This window comes from Stegostoma tigrinum, chromosome 29 (assembly GCF_030684315.1).
Source record: "Stegostoma tigrinum isolate sSteTig4 chromosome 29, sSteTig4.hap1, whole genome shotgun sequence".
Taxonomy (NCBI): domain Eukaryota; kingdom Metazoa; phylum Chordata; class Chondrichthyes; order Orectolobiformes; family Stegostomatidae; genus Stegostoma; species Stegostoma tigrinum.
This window is the reverse complement of record NC_081382.1, coordinates 22,955,462-22,973,531: the sequence shown is the minus strand read 5'-3', so window position 1 is coordinate 22,973,531 and position 18,070 is coordinate 22,955,462. Positions and strand designations below refer to the sequence as shown.

At 41.2% G+C, this 18,070-nt stretch overlaps 1 protein-coding gene across 10 annotated transcripts in view; it reads right to left on the bottom strand.

The window, feature by feature from the left end:
- rc3h2 (ring finger and CCCH-type domains 2) overlaps positions 1–18,070 on the bottom strand; it is a 113,869-nt gene that overhangs the window by 31,094 nt on the left and 64,705 nt on the right. For 7 of the 10 annotated variants that reach the window (XM_048558504.2, XM_048558507.2, XM_048558508.2 and 4 more), the window contains 2 exons: positions 12,941–13,114; positions 8,569–8,730 (listed from right to left, as the gene is read on the bottom strand). In XM_048558504.2, coding sequence (XP_048414461.1) covers positions 8,569–8,730; positions 12,941–13,114 — 336 coding nt within the window. The remainder of the gene's footprint in view (positions 1–8,568; positions 8,731–12,940; positions 13,115–18,070) is intronic. The other 3 variants (XM_048558509.2, XM_048558512.2, XM_048558513.2) reach the window with 1 other exon arrangement.

Genomic DNA, 18,070 nt, shown 5'->3' with positions numbered 1-18,070 from the left:
GCGCTTGGGGCTGTCAGGGCAGTGACACTGTGCCACTAGCATTCTGCTTGAACCAAGCATAGAAAGCATTGAGCGGATCAGGGAAGGATGTGTTGTGATCTGCTATTTTGCTCTGCTTCATTCTATATTCTGTTATATTGCATAGGCCTTGCCACAAGTGATGGGTGTCCATGTGCTTAGTTTGGGCCTCCAACTTGGTCAAGTACTGCCTCTTGGCATCTATAATGACTTTGCACGGGTCATGTCTGGGCTGACCGACTTGAATGTCGCATGCCTGACATCAGCAGCCAGTGGATTTCCCAGTTCATCCAAGGTTTTCAGTTGGGGAACACATAGATTGACGTCTTTGGCAGGCAGTCCTCTAAGCACTTGCTAATGAAGTCTGGTGACAGTGGTGACGTACTCGTCTAGGTTCTCTGCTGAATTCTTGAATATGGTCAAGTCCACCAATTCCAAGCAGTCCCTAAGAAGCTCTTCCACTACTTTCTGTGAAGGATCCTCTCATCTCAACTTCTGCTCGAAATTGGGAGGAGGAATAAAGCGTGTAATCTGATTTTCCAAAGCGAGGATGGAGTATGGAGCAGTAGGCATACTTGATGGTTGTGTAGCAATGGTCAAGGATATTTGGTCCTCAGGTGGGGTCGGAGGCGTATTGGTGGTATTTTGTTGGTACCCTCGAGGTTGGCCTGGTTAAAGCCACTGACCATGATGAATAGGGCCTTGGGGAAATTTCATCTCCAAAGCATTGGTAGCAGTATTGTCAAAACCCATTTTAAACTAGAAGGAAAAGTTTATCTTTCCCTCTGCAGTTGTCATGACATCTTTAATTGATAACCTTTTATAAGTGAACCAGCCACCCAGTACCTAAACCCATGGATGCATTTAGAAAAGGAAGGCTGAGAATAAACCTGATCGAAAAGAACTAGATGAACAGAACTTGTGGACAAACACTACTGAACTGCTTTCTCAGTTTTCCCTCTGTCCATGTTTTTGTTTCCTATCTTTGTTAATCTGTGTATATACAGGAGGGAAGTTTATAAGGGTATTAGGGTTTTAATTTTCAGTGCTATGCGTTGAGTTTATAACTGCTTACCTTAGCTACAGTCTAATTACTTGTAACAGACAGCAATTTTTGTTAAGTATAGAAACTTGATCCATGCTTTCTATCAATATGGGACTGAAAATTTTGTGTACTCCTTGTAAAGTCTTCATTCCATGTGATGACTCTGGAAATAACGGAGTTTGATTTGCAGCGTACTGTCCACGTGAGTTGTGATAAGGTACATGTTAGCAGACGGTTTTTCATTCAAAATTTGTGCAAGACAAGGTGATTAAGGAGTGAACATTTGATCCAGCATTCTCCAGGTTCTCTCTTCAGGAAATGTCTTTTTTCTTGGTTTTAATCTGTAGTGAATTATCTGCCATCATTAACAGCAACACCTCTACTAATCAGGGGCCGTTTACCAACCAATTAGCATTCTCACAGTAAACATGTTGTTTCACCTTTTCCGTATGTCCAAATTGTCCTAATGAGTGCAAGACAAAAAAGCCATGACAAAATTCGTATTTTCTTTTCCAGCAAAATTGATACTACTTTGGGTTAAAATTTTCTGCATGCTGAAAATTCTTGACATTTCCATAAGTCCCTTTTAAAGAAGTGGAACGTTCACACTTTACTTTTTGTAAGTGTTGGATTAACCCACCAACTATAGTTTCAAAGAAGGGTGACTACAAATGTTATATTAACTCTGTCCTCCAGGGAGAAATTGTAAGGGAAAAAGAAAATAGTAGCAATTGACAAGTATTTAGATGTATAAATCGATTTGATTTAGGAATTGCTGGAAAATAGGGAGGCCATTCTGAGTGAGAGCGATAAATCCTCAAGGAAAGAAACAGTTGACAGCTCCCAGCCAGCTTGCCTATTCTCTCAGCTGTAGATTGGTACTGAACGAAAACATGTCAACTGCCTGGGTACCAATAATAAATCAGCCAGCATTCAGATTTTCTTTTCTACGATGACTGGTCAAATAAAAAAAAAATTAGCTGTCAAATACATCATAAGCTATTTTTGGGATCTGGCATTATGTAAATGTAATTTTAAGTCTAATCATCTGCTCCAATAGGTGCTGAGGTTTGTACAAAAATGTTGGCATTGTATTCTCTTGTATTAAAATAAAACAAGATCTAGTCCCAGAGATATAAATATTTTCAACATGAAACAGAGCACCCTAATAGTTCTATAGCCGAAATGAGGAATGTTTTCCAGATCTCTCTATTAAGAACAACATAAATGCCAGATGCTAGATGAGATGCTTATCCCACTCCCCTATCATCTTGTTTTTCATACAAAATTCTCTGTAAACCCCACAGCTACTGTGTACCATGTCATGATTCACGTGGACTGTACAATGCAAATCAAATCCCATTATTTCCAGAGTCATCATATAGGTTGAAAATTTTAAAAGGAGTACACAAAATGCCCCAATTTTCGTACTTAACAAAAATTACCATCTGTTACAAGTAATTAGACTGTAGCTAAGGATGGTACTTATAAACAGTCAGCACATAACACAAAATTAAAACTCTAATCCCCTTATAAAAACTTCTTTGTGTGTATACACACACTCAAAAACAGACAGGAAACAAAACATGGACAGAGGAAAAACTGAGAAAGCAGTTCAGTAGTCTTTGTTCACAAGATCTGTTCATCTGGTTCTTCTTGATCAGGTTTATGCTCAGCCTTCCCTTTCTGAATGCTTCCACTGCTTTACAATAAGAGTAGAATGATTGGTTCACTTCTAAAAAGGTCATGGACTTATCAATTAACAGTGTCACAACAACTGCAGAAAGAAATATAAACTGGTTTTCTTCTGGTTAAAAGTGGGTATTGACTGCAGAAAACAAGAGACCCTGCGATTGTGGAGATCTGATCACCATTCTGTATCTTGTTCTCAGCTGCAAGCTGTTCAGTTACCCGGAACCAAGCACATGGTTGTTGGCAGGCTGAAGTTCTTTGTCATTAAAGCTGGTCATTTGTCCATAGGCCAATCAATTTCCTGTTGTCAACCAAAGCATCATCATAATACAGAACCCTTTGTCACCAGTTCAGATGCAGCCCAGTCTTCAATTACTGCTTATTTAAGCAGTTTAAACAATGCTTGCCAGCAGCATCCGGTTATCTTCTCAGAATACGCAGCAATCCTTTAAATAGTTGTTTTTTAAAAAATATTTCTTTCTTATTTTAGTCCACAAATTCTAAAAAGCATAAAAGTAAAAACATATAGTCTTTACAGCCACCCAGTTGCAATTTTTCACAAGTAACTTCAGCTTTGAACTGCAGTATAAACAATTTTGCAAAGAGATTATTCGATAACCAATGAAGGCCTTATATAGAGTAGAAATTTTCAGAGGTTCAATAAATGTAGCATAAAAATACTTAAAATTACAAGGATTAAAGTAAATTTATTACTGAATTGAAAAGGTAGATTTTAATGTGACATCTATATAGTGCCGTTAACATTGCAGAAAGCACGGAGTGTTATGTTTGACACTCAAGTCAAAAAGAAATATCAAAAAGCCAAAACCTTATTGAAAGAAGCAGATTTTAAGAACTATCTACAAAGAGGAGAGGAAATTCCACAGCTTAGGGCCTAAATAGCTGAAGGAACGCATGTCAATAGAGGAGGGGGGGATGTAAATCAAGACTGTGCAAGAGGCAAAAATTGTACAAATTCAGAGAATTCAGGGAGTATTCTGGGTTAGACAGATTGAGGTAAGAGAGACATTGAAGGATTTGAGAAAAAGGTGACTCCTTCCAAAATAGTCACTTGAATTTTTATTTGTAACAGGCAATTCCAATTCAGTTGAAGAAATTAAGAGTGGGAGTGAGGAAATATGTGTGTTTCTTTTGGAGAAGTTTATAAGTTTAAAACAAAAATTTGAACAACTTACAAGAAAGATTATCATCAAATGTAGTACTTGCATTATGCAGGTTACTACAGCTTGAAAATCTAGATAACAATTCTGCACTAATACAAATGATATTTTCCCATGCAAGCACCACATTATAATTAAAAGATAATGTATTTGCACTCAAGGATGGAGTCTATGAATCGAGGGAGGGATCCCATGAATGTTGATAACTTAGTCATGTACTCTCTATTCGGTTGGTGTATTTTCTTTCTATTTCACTGTGGGAGGCATTAAATCGAATTCTCATGTTTTCACCAAATACAAATTCTACACATGCCCTCATCCCATGGGCATAGACAGCAATGCCAAGGAGCCACTCAAAGCTAGAAGTGAAGTCAAGATGTAAGAAAACAAGCAGTAAAATGTAAGGGACTACATCAGTCACAGGTGATTTTAATCTTCACGTAGGTTGGCAAGGTCAAGTTGACTGAGATAACCACAAAGAAGAATTTATAGAGTGCATTTGTGATAGTTTTCAAGAACTAGAAGATTCCGGGGATTAGGATACTTTAGATCTGATACATGAGTAATGAAGCAGATTTAATAAACTGTTTCAGAGTAAAAGATTCCCCAAGAAACAGCAATCATAACATGGTAGAATTTAGCATTCACTCCGAGAGTCAGAAACGAGGATCAGAAACAACGTACCTGTAAAATAAGGGTGATACAAAGAAATGAGGGCAGGTTTGATTGCAGTGAACTCAAAAAAGAAGTTTAGTAGAAAAGACTGCTGATAAACATTTTTCTTAAATGTGGATCATTGTTCATGACTCACAACAGAGATACGTCCTAGTAAAGCAGAAGGATTCCAGAAACGGACAGTAGTTAACTGAGGAAGTTAAGGATAGTAACAAAACAAAAAGAACATACAATGTGGGAAAGATTAGTGCTAAACCAGAAGATAGGGAAAGTTTTAAAAGCCAACAAGATGACCAAAGGAATAATAAAGAGGAAGAAAATAAACTGAGGGTAAATTGTTAAGAAATATAAAAACAGACAGTAAGTGTTTGAGGTTGTTGATCAACAACCTCACCAAACCAAGCTGCCAGGTCTTTGCAAAAACTTTGAACAGTAAGAGTTTCTTTAAATTGTATAAAAAGGAAAAGCATAGCCAAAGTGAACACAGATCCCTTAGTGTGGGTTCAGGAAATAACGGGAATCCAGGAAAAGGCAGAAGTGTGAATAAATTCCTCTCATCAGTCTTCAAGATAGAGGACATTAACACCATTCCAATATACTAAATAAATAGGTAAAAACAAAGAAAAAAGAAAATACAATGTCTAGTACTAGAGAAAATTAACCAAAATCCATTTCAAGCCCACCGACTCCCACAGCTACCTAGAATACACCTCCTCCCACCCACATTCCTGCAAAAAAATGCTATCCTCTATTCCCAATTCCTTAGCCTCCGCCGCATCTGCTCCCAGGATGAGGTATTCCACTCGTGAACATCTCAGATGTCCTTGTTTTTTTAAGGACCACAACTTCCATCCCTCAGTGGTCGAGAATGCCCTTGACCATGTTTCCCTCATTTTCCACAACACATCCCTCACACTCCCTCCCCGCAATAACAACCAAAACAGAATCCCCCTCGTGCTCGCAAACCACCCCACGAACCTCTGGATCCAAAGCATCATCCTCCAACATTACCGCCATCTGCAACCTGACCCCACTACCAAAGACATTTTTCCCTCCCTACCCTTGTCTGCTTTCCGGAGGGACCACTCTCTCCGGGACTCCCTTGTCTGCTCCATACTTCCCTCCAGCCTCACCACACCTGGCACTTTTCCCTGCAACCGTAGGAAGTGCTACACCTGGCCCTACACCTCCCCCCCATCACCCCCATCCCAGGCCCTAAGAAGACCTTCCACAAACAGATGTTCACCTGCATATCTGCTCTCTTTCCCTATTTATTTCAGGACGCTCCTCCCCTCCCCCATTTCTCAAGGAGGGTCTAGGCCCAAAACATCAGTTTTCCTGCTCCTCTGATGCTGCTTGGCCTGCTGTGTTCATCCAGCTCCACACCTTCATATCTGAGGTTCCCTGGACGTGATGGTTTGCATATGGGGATACCAAAGGAAATAGCTACAGAAAGTGGATGCATTGGTATTAATCTTCCAAGAATCCTTAGATTCAGGGGAAGTCCTAGATGACTGTTGTCAGGACTGGAGGGTTTGAGTTACAAAAATAGGCTAGAGAGACTGGGGCTTCTTCCACTGGAGCTTAAGAAGTTGAGGGATGATCTTGCAGGAGGTTTATAAAGTCATGAGGGGTCATAGATAAGGTGAATAGCAAAGCTCTTTTCTCTAAGGTGGGGCGGGGGGGAGAGTTTAAAAACTAGGGCGCATATTTTTAGGGTGAGAGGAGAAAGATTTAAACAGGACATGTAAGTGAAGACAGTTTTAATATGGAAGGGCAAAATGTGTTGGCGCACGCTTGGAGGGCCAAAGGGCCTGCTCCTGTGCTGCACTGTTCTTCAGACAAGACTGCAACTATTTTTTTTGTTACACAAAATGTGGAATGAATTGCCAGATAAAGTAGTGAATGCAGGTACAGTTACAACTTTAAAAAGACATTTGGATGAGAACATGAATAGGAAAGGTTTGGAGTGATATGGGCCAAACACAGGCAGGTGGCACTAGCTTAGTTTGGGAACATGGTCAGCATGGACTAATCGGATTGAAGGGTCATTCATGCTGTATGACTGACAATTGAAGTGATCATGTAACACACATTCAAAAAGGGAAGGAGACAATACAGTAAGTTACTGGGAAAATGTAAACAGTCTATTAAAAAGAATGTAAAAGCAGAGTATTTAGACATGTTTAATAAGATCAAGTCACGACAACATGGCTTCATGAAGTGGAAATCAAGCCTCACAAATTTATTATACTTCTTTGAGATGGTAACAGACAAGATCGATAAAGGGGAAGCAGTAGTTGTATTTTATTTGGATTCATAAAAGATGTTTGATAAGGCACCATATAACACTACTTAATATCATTATAGTCTACTGTGTTGGCAGCAATATATTAGCATGGATAGAAGATGGGAGACATTTTTAGCATGGCAACCTGCAACTAACTGAATGCCACAGGGATCTGTGTTGGGACCACAATTATTTACAATACATGTTAAAAGATGATGGAAGTGAATGGACTATCACCAAGTTTGTGCATGACAAAAATTTGGTGATTTTAGCAGAAGGTTATTTTAGCAGGCAAAAACTTGGCAAATGGAATAGAATGTGGGAAAATGTGAAGTCATTAACTTTAACAGAAAGAACAGAAGATCTGAATATTATTTAAATGGTGAAAGGCTGCAAAAAGCTACAGCACCGAGGAATTTGACAGTCCCCTTGCATGAATCATAAAATGATAGCATCCAAGTTCAGCAGGGAAAGCAAATGTACTGTTGGCCTTTATTTCAAAAGGCAATGGTACATAAAATAGGAAAGTCTTGTTAAAACCGTACAAGTCACAAGTCACTGGTCAGATCACAGCTGGAAAACAGTTTTAGACCTGTTGAGATGAGACATACTGAACCAAAATAGAGTTTTTGCATGGTTTTAACTGTTAATTTAAAATTGTTAATATTCTGTCTGGAAACATTTTGTACAGTTTAAAATCTAAAAAGATCTAAATCAGCAAAATCATACGTAATATTATTGATTGAAGGTATCTTCTCCATAATCATTTCAATGGGTGAATTCCTTATAAAAGACTAAAGAAGACTTGGTTGAAAATTTAAAATAGAAGTCTGCAAAAAAAATCCCTAAACATGAAATATTTTTATTTATGGGTATAACTTACAATTCTTATTTTGCTACACTCAAACGAAGATTGTTGGGAGAAGAAACATTTGGACAATGGAACACATCAGTAAGAGGCACATTGTGTGCGCGTGTCGATTTAAAACTACTAAATATATCTTAAAAAACAACACAAATTATTCAGACTAAGCATTATCCCATTTTACTAAGCACCATGAAAAAATATTTTAATAAAACTGAAGACCCTTTTTAACATGCTACCTTAGTTTAGTTTTTCAAACCATGCAAGGGTATCTCAGCCCTCTCCCCAAGAAAACAAGGCAGTAGATCCAAGGCTGAAAGCAACATTCTCCTGCTCATTCCAATCTTTTTCTTTGCTTATTACCACACCGCTGATTATTGTATAACGTGATTAGTTTGAAATTAAATGTATTACTACGTAGAATACCTTATTATCATTGCTAACGGAACCCTCTTAATATGCAAACCGAAAGAACCACGGACGCTGCAAATCAGGAACAAAAACAGAAGTTGCTGGGAAAGGTCAGCAGGTCTGGCAGCATCTGTGAAGAAAAAGTCAGAATTAATGTTTCGGGTCCAGCGACACTTCCTCAGAACTGGCTTCTGAGAAAGGGTCACCGGACCTAAAATGTTAGCTCTGATTTTTTTCTTCACAGACGCTGCCAGACTTGCTGAGCTTTTCCAGCAACTTCTGTTTTTGTTCCTCTAGAAATGTTGTCATACACACAATGTACATTACAATATAAAACAATGCACAACTATGGGAAATGAACACTTTCCAAAAGGAGTTCTGAGAGACTTACCATTACTTCAACACTGGTGGTTGCCATGATGTCTTTTGGATCAGATTCCATTGCACTAATGCAAGAGCTGATGGTCCCACAGGACCATGGAGAATAATGGGATATGCTGTCATCATCGAATTTAGTGCCCACGCACAAATCACTTGTATTCTCAGAGAACTGCTGAAAGAAATAATGCGTATTACAATCAAAACAGTAAATCCGATATTTTGAAGTTATGATTCAGCTGCATTTAATTAAGTGGACACATGTTCCACTGCTATACTTAACGATGGGACCAATCTGAATAATTGGAACATCAGCAAGTGGTGGTTGTGGTGGTATGTAACTGTGTATGTGGGATTAACAGAAAGATTTCTTGCATTATTTGAATGATGAGCCCCTTCGTAACAAACAGAAGAAATCTTTCCTCGATGGCGTTTTCCCAAAACAGTAATTAGTGAGTGAAACATACAAATGACACACATCATTAATGGTGACTTTATATTAAAAAAAGTGGAGAAACACATCCACTGGAATTAGAACATACAGTTGGTGTTGGTACTTTTGACATGTCAGAAATAAAAAAAGGTGATAAAGGCAAATGACAAAACCTGATCATTTGCCCAGGCAATAAAAATCAAACAGACAGCAATGGATAAATGGAACGTTAACCAGAAGAATGAATAGGACTACGATTAGCAAAACAAATATATTTACAGAGAACACAAAATTTTGGATTTTAAAATAATTTTCCTCTTGCATTTCCATAACGTTTACAAATTCTGTCGGACAAATTTTGGTATGCTTTACATTTGACAGTCTGACTAATAGACACAAGATGCATTCCTAGAAAAATGAAAAAGTAAAATGAAAGAAGACAGCCAACCCCAGATATAGTAGAGATAGTAGGAACTGCCAATGCTGGAGAATCTGAGATAACACAGTGTAGAGCTGGATGAACAGAGCAGGCCAAGCAGCATCAGAGGAGCAGGAAAGTTAATGTTTCGGGTCGAAACCTGTCTTCGGAAATGGGGGAGGGGCAAGGGATTCTGAAATAAATAGGGACATGGGGCAGGCGGATAGAAGATGGATGAAGGAGAAGATAGGTGGAGCGAAGATAGACAGTCAAAGAGGTGGGGTGAATGTGAGGAGTTAGGGAGGGGATAGGTCGGTCCAGAGAGAATGGACAGGTCGAGGAGGTGGGATGAGGTAGGTGGGCAGGAGATGGGGTTAGGGCTTCAGGTGGGAGGAATGGGGACCAGCTGGGCTGGTTTTGGGATGCGGTAGGGGGAGGGGAGATTTTGAAGCTTGTGAAATCCACATTGATACTGTTGGGCTGCAGGGTTCCCAAGTGAAATATGAGATGCTGTTCCAGCAGCTTTTGGGTCGCGTCATTGTAGCAGTGCAGGAGGCCCAGGATGGACATGTCGTCCAAGGAGTGGGAGGGGGAGTTGAAATGGTTCGCGGCTGGGAGGTGTAGTTGTTCATTGCAAACTGAGCGTGGGTGTTCTGCAAAGCGGTCTCCAAGCCTCTGCTTGGTTTCCCCGATGTAGAGGAGGCCACAACGGAAACAGCAGATGCGGTATACCACATTAGCAGATGTGCAGGTGAACATCTGTTTGATGTGCAGGTCTTGTTAGGGCCTAGGATGGGGGTGAGGGGCGAGGTGTAGGGACAGGTGTAACACTTCTTATGGTTGCAGGGTAATGTTCCAGGTATGGTGGGGCTGGAGGGGAGTGTGGAGCGGGCAAGGGAGTCACAGAGAGAGTGGGATGTTGCGTTCATCCAGCTTCACATTATGTTATCTTGGATTCTCCAGCATCTGCAGTTCCCATTGTCTCTGATCACAGAGAGAGTGGTCCCTCCAGAAAGCAGATAAGGGTGGGGAGGGACAAAAGTCGTCTTTGGTAGTGGAGTCAGATTGCAGATGGCGGAAATGTCAGAGGATGATGCGTTGGATCCGGAGGTTGGTGGAGTGTTACATGAGGACGAGGGGGATTCTGTTTTGGTTGTTATTGTGGGGAGGGGGTGTGAGGGATGAGTTGTGGGAAGTGTGGGAGACATGGTCGAGGGCATTTTCGACCAGTGTGAAGGGTAATTTGTGGTCCTTGAAAAAAACAAAAGGACATCTGGGATGTCTGCAAGTGGAATGCCTCATCCTGGGAGCAGACGCGGCAGAGGCGAAGGAATTGGGAATAGGGGATGGCCTTTTGGCAGGACGGTGGTGAGAGGAGATGTATTCTAGTTAGTTATGGGAGTCGGTAGGTTTGAAATGGATATCGGTTTCCAGGTGGATAAATTTCAAACCTACCAACTCCCATAACTCCCTAGAATACACCTCCTCTCACCCACCTTCGTGCAAAAAGTCCATCCCCTATTCTCAATTCCTTCGCCTCCGCTGCATCTGCTCCCGAGATGAGGCATTCACTTACGGGCATTCCAGATGTCGTCTTCCCCCTCCTCCCACACACACACCCACCCCGCAACTTCCCCTCCACAGTGGTCGAAAATGCCCTTGACCGTGTCTCCCACATTCCCTACAACTCATCCCTCACACCCTGTCCCCGCAATAATAACCAAACCAGAATCCCCCTCGTCCTCATGTAACACCCCACCAACCACCCGAACCAACGCATCATCCTCCAACATTTCCGCAATCTGCAATCTGACTGCACTACCAAAGACATTTTTCCATCCCCACCCTTATCTGCTTTCCCAAGGGACCACTCCCTCCGGGACTCCACACTCCCCACTCCCCTCCAGCTCCACCACACCCGGCACTTTTCCCTGCAACCGAAACAAGTGCTACCCCTGTCCCTACACCTTCCTCCTCACCCCCATCCCAGGTCCTAAGACAACCTTCCACATCAAACAGACGTTCAGCTGCACATCTGCTAATGTGGTATACTGTATCCGCTGTTCCCTTTGTGGCCTCCTCTACATCGGGGAAACCAAGCAGAACACCCACGCTCAGTTCGCAACAAACAACTACACCTCCCAGTCACGAACCATTTCAACTCCCCCTCCCACTCCTCGGACGACATGTCCATCCTGGGCCTCCTGAATTGCCACAATGACGTCACCCGAAATTTGCAGGAACAGCATCTCATATTTTGCTTGGGAACCCTGTAGCTCAATGTGAACTTCACAAGCTTCAAAATCTCCCCTCCCCCTACCGCATCCCAAAACCAGCCTAGCTAATCCTTGCCTCCCTAACCCCATTCCTCCCACCTCAAGGCCCACCCCCACCTCCTACCCACCAACCTCATACCACCTCCTTCGCCTGTCTGTCCTACCTGGACCGACCTATCCCCTCCCTAACTCCCCACCTACATTCACCTTCACTGGCTCCAACCCCGCCTCTTTGACCTGTCTATTTTTGCTCCACCTATTTTCTCCTTCATCCATCTTCTATCCGCCTCTCGCCCTCTCTATTTACTTCACAATCCCCTTCCCTTCCCCCATTTCTGAAGGTGGTCTCGATCTGAAACATCAGCTTTCCGGCTCCTCTGATGCTGCCTGGCCTGCTGTGTTCATCCAGCTCTATACCGTGTTATCCCATGTTATTTTAAGGTTGCAACAAATTGATTGAATTCAGTCGGAGTAACAAAGTGTGGAACTGGATGAACACAGCAGGCCAAGCAGCATCTTAGGAGCACAAAAGCTGACGTTTCAACACTGAGCAACCAAAGACAGTTTCAGCTATTACAAACAAATTGGAAACTGTATTACGATATGTGGTTAAAATGCAATAAATGCTTTGTTTTAGGAGATTTATACTATGCTTGGTGTGTAACACATCTCAGATGAAATGCTATTTCTTGTGGTTTTACAAGAAACTGGTTGCCAAAGAATTGACAACTTATAACGAAGCCACATGATTCATGCAATGACTGCCAATGAAACAAGACTTGCACTGCTCTCTGACAAAGATACTTAACTAAAGCAAATCATGATGACAATTTTAGCAGTGACAGTATTAAATAGGCATGGTATCTGCATAACGCTACTACTATTTATCCTAAATGAACTAGTAGATACAAGGATATTACAACAATACCAAACCTGTTCTTGCCCAACATATATACTTGTGTGCTCAACTGCAGCCCCCGCCCCTCAAGAATAGCCGTTTTAGCATAGACACTACAATCAGCTGATTTAGACCTTTTTCATCCAATTCTGTCCTAGGCAACACAACCTACTAATAGGGCAGTAAGGGACTTCTAAAACTGTGCAAAAATATCATATAATAAATGTATGAATGTACAAAGTAAATACTTTCAAAGAAGATTTTAAAGACCATTATTGACATTTAAAAGGAAAGATCATCGTTATATTCCATCTTTATAAAAAACTGCAGTAAGCTTAAACTCTACTTTGACTTGCTCACCTCAGAGTTGAAGTCTACACTGAACAAGGGGGATGGAGGATCAGAGGGCTGGGTGACTGTGGACAGAGCAGAAGAGACAAGAGGTGGCTTCTGGGTTGAACAGTGAGTCCACTGGTCCGGTTTCCGTCTCAACAGGTCATCAAAGCCTGGTTGCTGCATTCGGCTGTATACATCCTACATAGGAGGCACAAATGACAGTTGAATAAACAAATTCTTAAACTTTATAATTCTAAACATTAGCTAGTAAGCATTTACTGCATTTGTGTTTACTTTGCATTTTTGATCAGAAGTTTCCATTTTTACATCCACATCCAAATAGAAGCGAATAGTATCTTACTTCTTCTCTGAATGGCTCAATGAACAAATACAACGTAGCAGGACACTGAGCTTAGAGACCAAGGCAGCTTCAGGTTCACTTTCTGCCAAAGGCCAAGATCACTTGCAGAAGTAACTGTTTTAGTTACATTAAGTACCTACAGAAAAGCAACTATACTTTGTTTTTGTAGGCTGTCAGTTTATTCCATGCCACAGCTATTACTTGGCTCATTAATTTTTGAGTTGATTAAGAGTAATATTATATATGACCTATTATACTGTATTAGGATTCTCCACATACAAGTTGCAAAATTGTAAGTTTAAGGTTATACCAATGGAGATAAAGCTCACTAAAGGGAGTACTCAAAAGCAACCAAGTCATTTCAGCATAAAAGAACATTATGGTGAAATTCTGCCAGGATTAGTGCTTTGAATGTCTGAAACAGGAACCCGGTGCCAACTTTGCTATAATGTGTATGCAGTACCACTGATACCAGAGGAATTCTCACTGCCTTTATTCCCCCCCATTCACAGACCATCACTTATTGTTCAGCCCTAAATGCCCAAAGGACAGTTAAGAGTCAACCATATTACTGTAGGTCTGGAGTCACACATAGGCCAGACCAGGTAAGGATGGCAGTTTCCTTCCCTTTTTCTGACAACTGACAATGAATTTATGGTCATCGTAAGGCTCTTAATTCCAGATTTTACTTAAATGAATTTAAAATTTCACCATCTGTCGTGGCAGGATTCAAACCTGGGTCTCCAGATTAACAGTCAGCGATAATACCACTAGGCCATCATCTCCCCTTATTTTACTACATGCTGCGCACACAGTGCTCCACTGTTCCATTCTAGGGCCACAGAACTTGAGAAACCTACACTACCTTCATCCTTTCATCACACTGCTCAGCACACTGAATCACTACTTCCACGGCCACCTCACACTGTCCCATCCCACTTAGCACCAAGTGGTGAGGAGCAGGGTGGACAAGTGAGCAAATCTCAAACCTGAAAATTTAAACTGATTGAAAACATTTGGAAAAAAATCTCATTGACATCACTAGCAGTAACCTCAGAGGCACTGTGACTGTATGGGTGGAGTATGCAGTAAACACAGCCATTAAAATAATACAAAAACTAAAAGACAGTTGTTGCAAAAATATTTTGAGTTTATATATTTGAATAGCGTAATTTATACTTTTGAAATTGCAAGAATAAAAAAACTTAGAGATTGGTAAACATACCCAAAGTGATTGCAGTTTAAAGGACAATCTATGTCTATTCAATAAGGTCAGGGATAAAATTGGGAAAATATTAAAACAACGGTCATATCTTTTCTGAGTTCCCTGGTGGAGACTGGAGGCCTCCAGGCACCTTCATAAGGGATTTAAATTATTCTCGTAATTTCCCAGATCAAAAGAAAGGTTCAAAAGCAGTGGATCAATAAGGAAAGACTGTAAAACATAAATTTACTTTTCATATCAAAGGAGGTTTGAAGTTGGGGGTAAATGCAATTATTTCTATTTAGAACATGCCATGCCTGCCACATTATTATGGAATTAATCTGTGCAAGGTACTCTTTTGTGTTTAGCAAATCTATATAAAACTAGTTGTCTATGTGCCAGCAGCCAGAACAAGTAGCACAGACAACATAATGTTTCTGATTTGGAGTCATTCAACAGCAACTGCAACTAGGGTTCACATTCAGAATGAAATGCCCAAATTGATGGGAAATTAAAGTAGTCATATCTGCCTGGTAAAGCTAAAGAAATCCTTTCAGAAAGAGCACTTGAGCAAGCTCTACGGATCTAAGTGCTAGGATGGGACATCTAGGAGAGTCAAAACAAATCCCAAAAGCAGTGCCAAATCTCAATTTGGTCCCAACAAAATGAAGATATACACAAGAGCCTATATTATACAGGGAAATTCTTGGGTGGAATTAAATACAGGACCAGAAGTACAGGTAGTTCTGCTGTAACACGTGTTTCGTTAATGCGAATTGGCTGTGACGGGATTGAGGAATAGCGTGCTCGTTGGACAAACTTTCTGCTGCACAGGTACAGCAATTTTTTTTAAATGGTGATTTTCTGTAGCACAAGGTCATGCAATAATGCAATTATTGCATTACAGGAGAACTGTTAGATGTCACATGTAGTCTGTTAAGTTTTAAACCTCCAATGTTTCAAAAACATAATGCTATTCAGTTAGCAGCACTTGCTTTGTTTAACTCTTGTACAGTACAGTAATTGACAGAGTTAAGTGGTTCCTCAACCTATGGCTCAGATCGAAGTCTGGCAGGCCCACCACATCTATGTTGTGAATGGTGGTGGACAATTTAACAACTCATTGCATGAGGTGGCTCCACAAATATTCTAATCTTCGATGAAGAAGGAGAACAGCACATTAGAGCAAAATGATAAGGCTGAAGTATCTGCACAAATCTTCAGCTAGAAGTGTCCTAGTGGATCCACCATGATCTCCTCCAGAAGTCCCCAGCATTACATTGCCAGTCTTTAGTCAATTCAATTCACTCCATGCAATACCACAAAGTTGCTACAGAAACCGAATACTGCAAAGGCAACATTCTGGTAATAGTACTGTAGGTATTCATCCCAGAACTTGCCATGCGTCTAGCACAACTACAACACTGGGTGGAAAACTGCCCAGATTTCCCCTATACACAAACAGGTCAAATCAAATCCAACTAAATTACCACTGCAGATGCAGCTGTCCATGACATCATCAGTCAGAATGACCATTGCACAGTCCTTGTGGAATCAAAGCCCCAAATACTTTACACTGTGTTTTGTAGCATTATCACCATGCTAAACGGAATATACTTCAGACAAATCTATCAACTCAAGTCTGCGTATCCATGAGGTGCTGTTGTCATCAGCAGCAGCAGCAAAAACACAAACATTTTCCACCTCGACCTGCAACCTCAAAGGCTCAGCATACTGCCACTCTATCATAGAACATAGAACATTACAGCACAGTACAGTACAGGCCCTTTGGCCCTCGCTGTTGTGCCGATCTGTCATACCGATCTGAAGCCCATCTAACCTACACTATTGCATGTACGCCCATATGCTCATCCAATGACAACTTAAATGTACCTAAAGTTGGCAAATCTACTACCATTGCAGGCAAAGCATTCCATTCCCTTACTACTCTCCGAGTAAAGAAACTACCTCCGGCATCTGTACTATATCTTTCACCCCTCAATTTAAAGCTATGCCCCCTCATGCTCGCCATCACCATCCTAGGAAAAAGGCTCTCCCTATCCACCCTATCTAACCCTCTGATTATTTTATATGTTTCAATTAAGTCACCTCTCAACCTTCTTCTCTCTAATGAAAACAGCCTCAAGTCCCTCAGCCTTTCCTCGTAAGACCTTCCCTCCATACCAGGCAACATCCTAGTAAATCTACTCTGCGCCCTTTCCAAAGCTTCCACATCCTTCTTATAATGCGGTGACCGGAACTGTACACAATACTCCAAGTGCGGCCGCACCAGAGTTTTGTACAGCTGCAGCATAACCTCTTGGTTCCGGAACTCGATCCCTGTATTAATAAAAGCTAAAACACTGTATGCCTTCTTAACAGCCCTGTCAACCTGGGTGGCAACTTTCAATGATCTGTGTACATGGACACTGAGATCTCTCTGCTCATTTACATTACTAAGAATCTTACCATTAGCCCAGTACTTTGTCTTCCGGTTACTCCTACCAAAGTGCATCACCTCACATTTGTCTGCATTAAACTCCATTTGCCACCTCTCAACCCAGCTCTGTAGCTTATCTATGTACTATTGTTACTATCAAGCCAAGGGATCAACTCTGGTCCAATGAAGAGTGCAAAAGTACTTGTTAGGAGCACTACCAGGCAAACCTAAAAATGACAAGTTATCCACCACTGACTGCCAACCATTCACAAATAAAAATGAGGCGTCAACCTGGTGAAGCTACAAACAGAACTATCTGCTTGCCAAACAGATAAACAGTAAATGATAAGCAGAGCTAAGTGACTCCACATCTAAGCTCTGCAGTCCTTCCAAATCCAGTTGTGAATGGCAGATGACAATTAAACAACTCAGTGGAGGAGGCAGCTCCACAAATATACATACTTCCTCAAATGATGGATAATCCAGTAGCTTAATGCAAAATGGTAAGGCTAAAACATCAACAATCTTCAGCCAGAAGTGCCAAGTGGATGACACATTTCAGCTCAAAGGATGCCCAGCATCACCAGGTCTTAAAAAGAAACAATTGGAGGCAGGAGATATTGTAAAGGCCATGGGGCCTGAAAACATTTCAGAAATAGTACTGAAGACTTGCATTCCAAAACTAGCCATTGCTTTAGCCAAGCTGTTCCAACACAGCTACAATACTGGATCTACCCGACAGTGGGGAAAACTGGTCAGGTACTTCCTGTATCCAAAAGGGAGGACAAATCCAACTTGGCCAGTCTATTCTCTACCAACAGTAAATGATGGAAGGTGTCATCAATACTGCTATGGAGCAACACTTACTTTTTAATAATCTGCACACTGGTGCTCAGTTCAGTTTCTGCCCAAGCCACTCCACTCCTGGCCTCATTACAGCTTTGGCTCAAACATGGACAATGGACATGAATTTCAGAGGTGGGGCAATAGTGACTGTCGTTGACATTAAGACCACATTTGAGAGACCGTGGCAACAAGGTGCCCCAGCAAAACTACAGTTAATGAGAATCAAGGGAAAAATTCTCTGCTGGACACAGTCATACCTAGCTTAAAGCCAATAGTTGTGACTGTTGGACATCAGTTACCTTA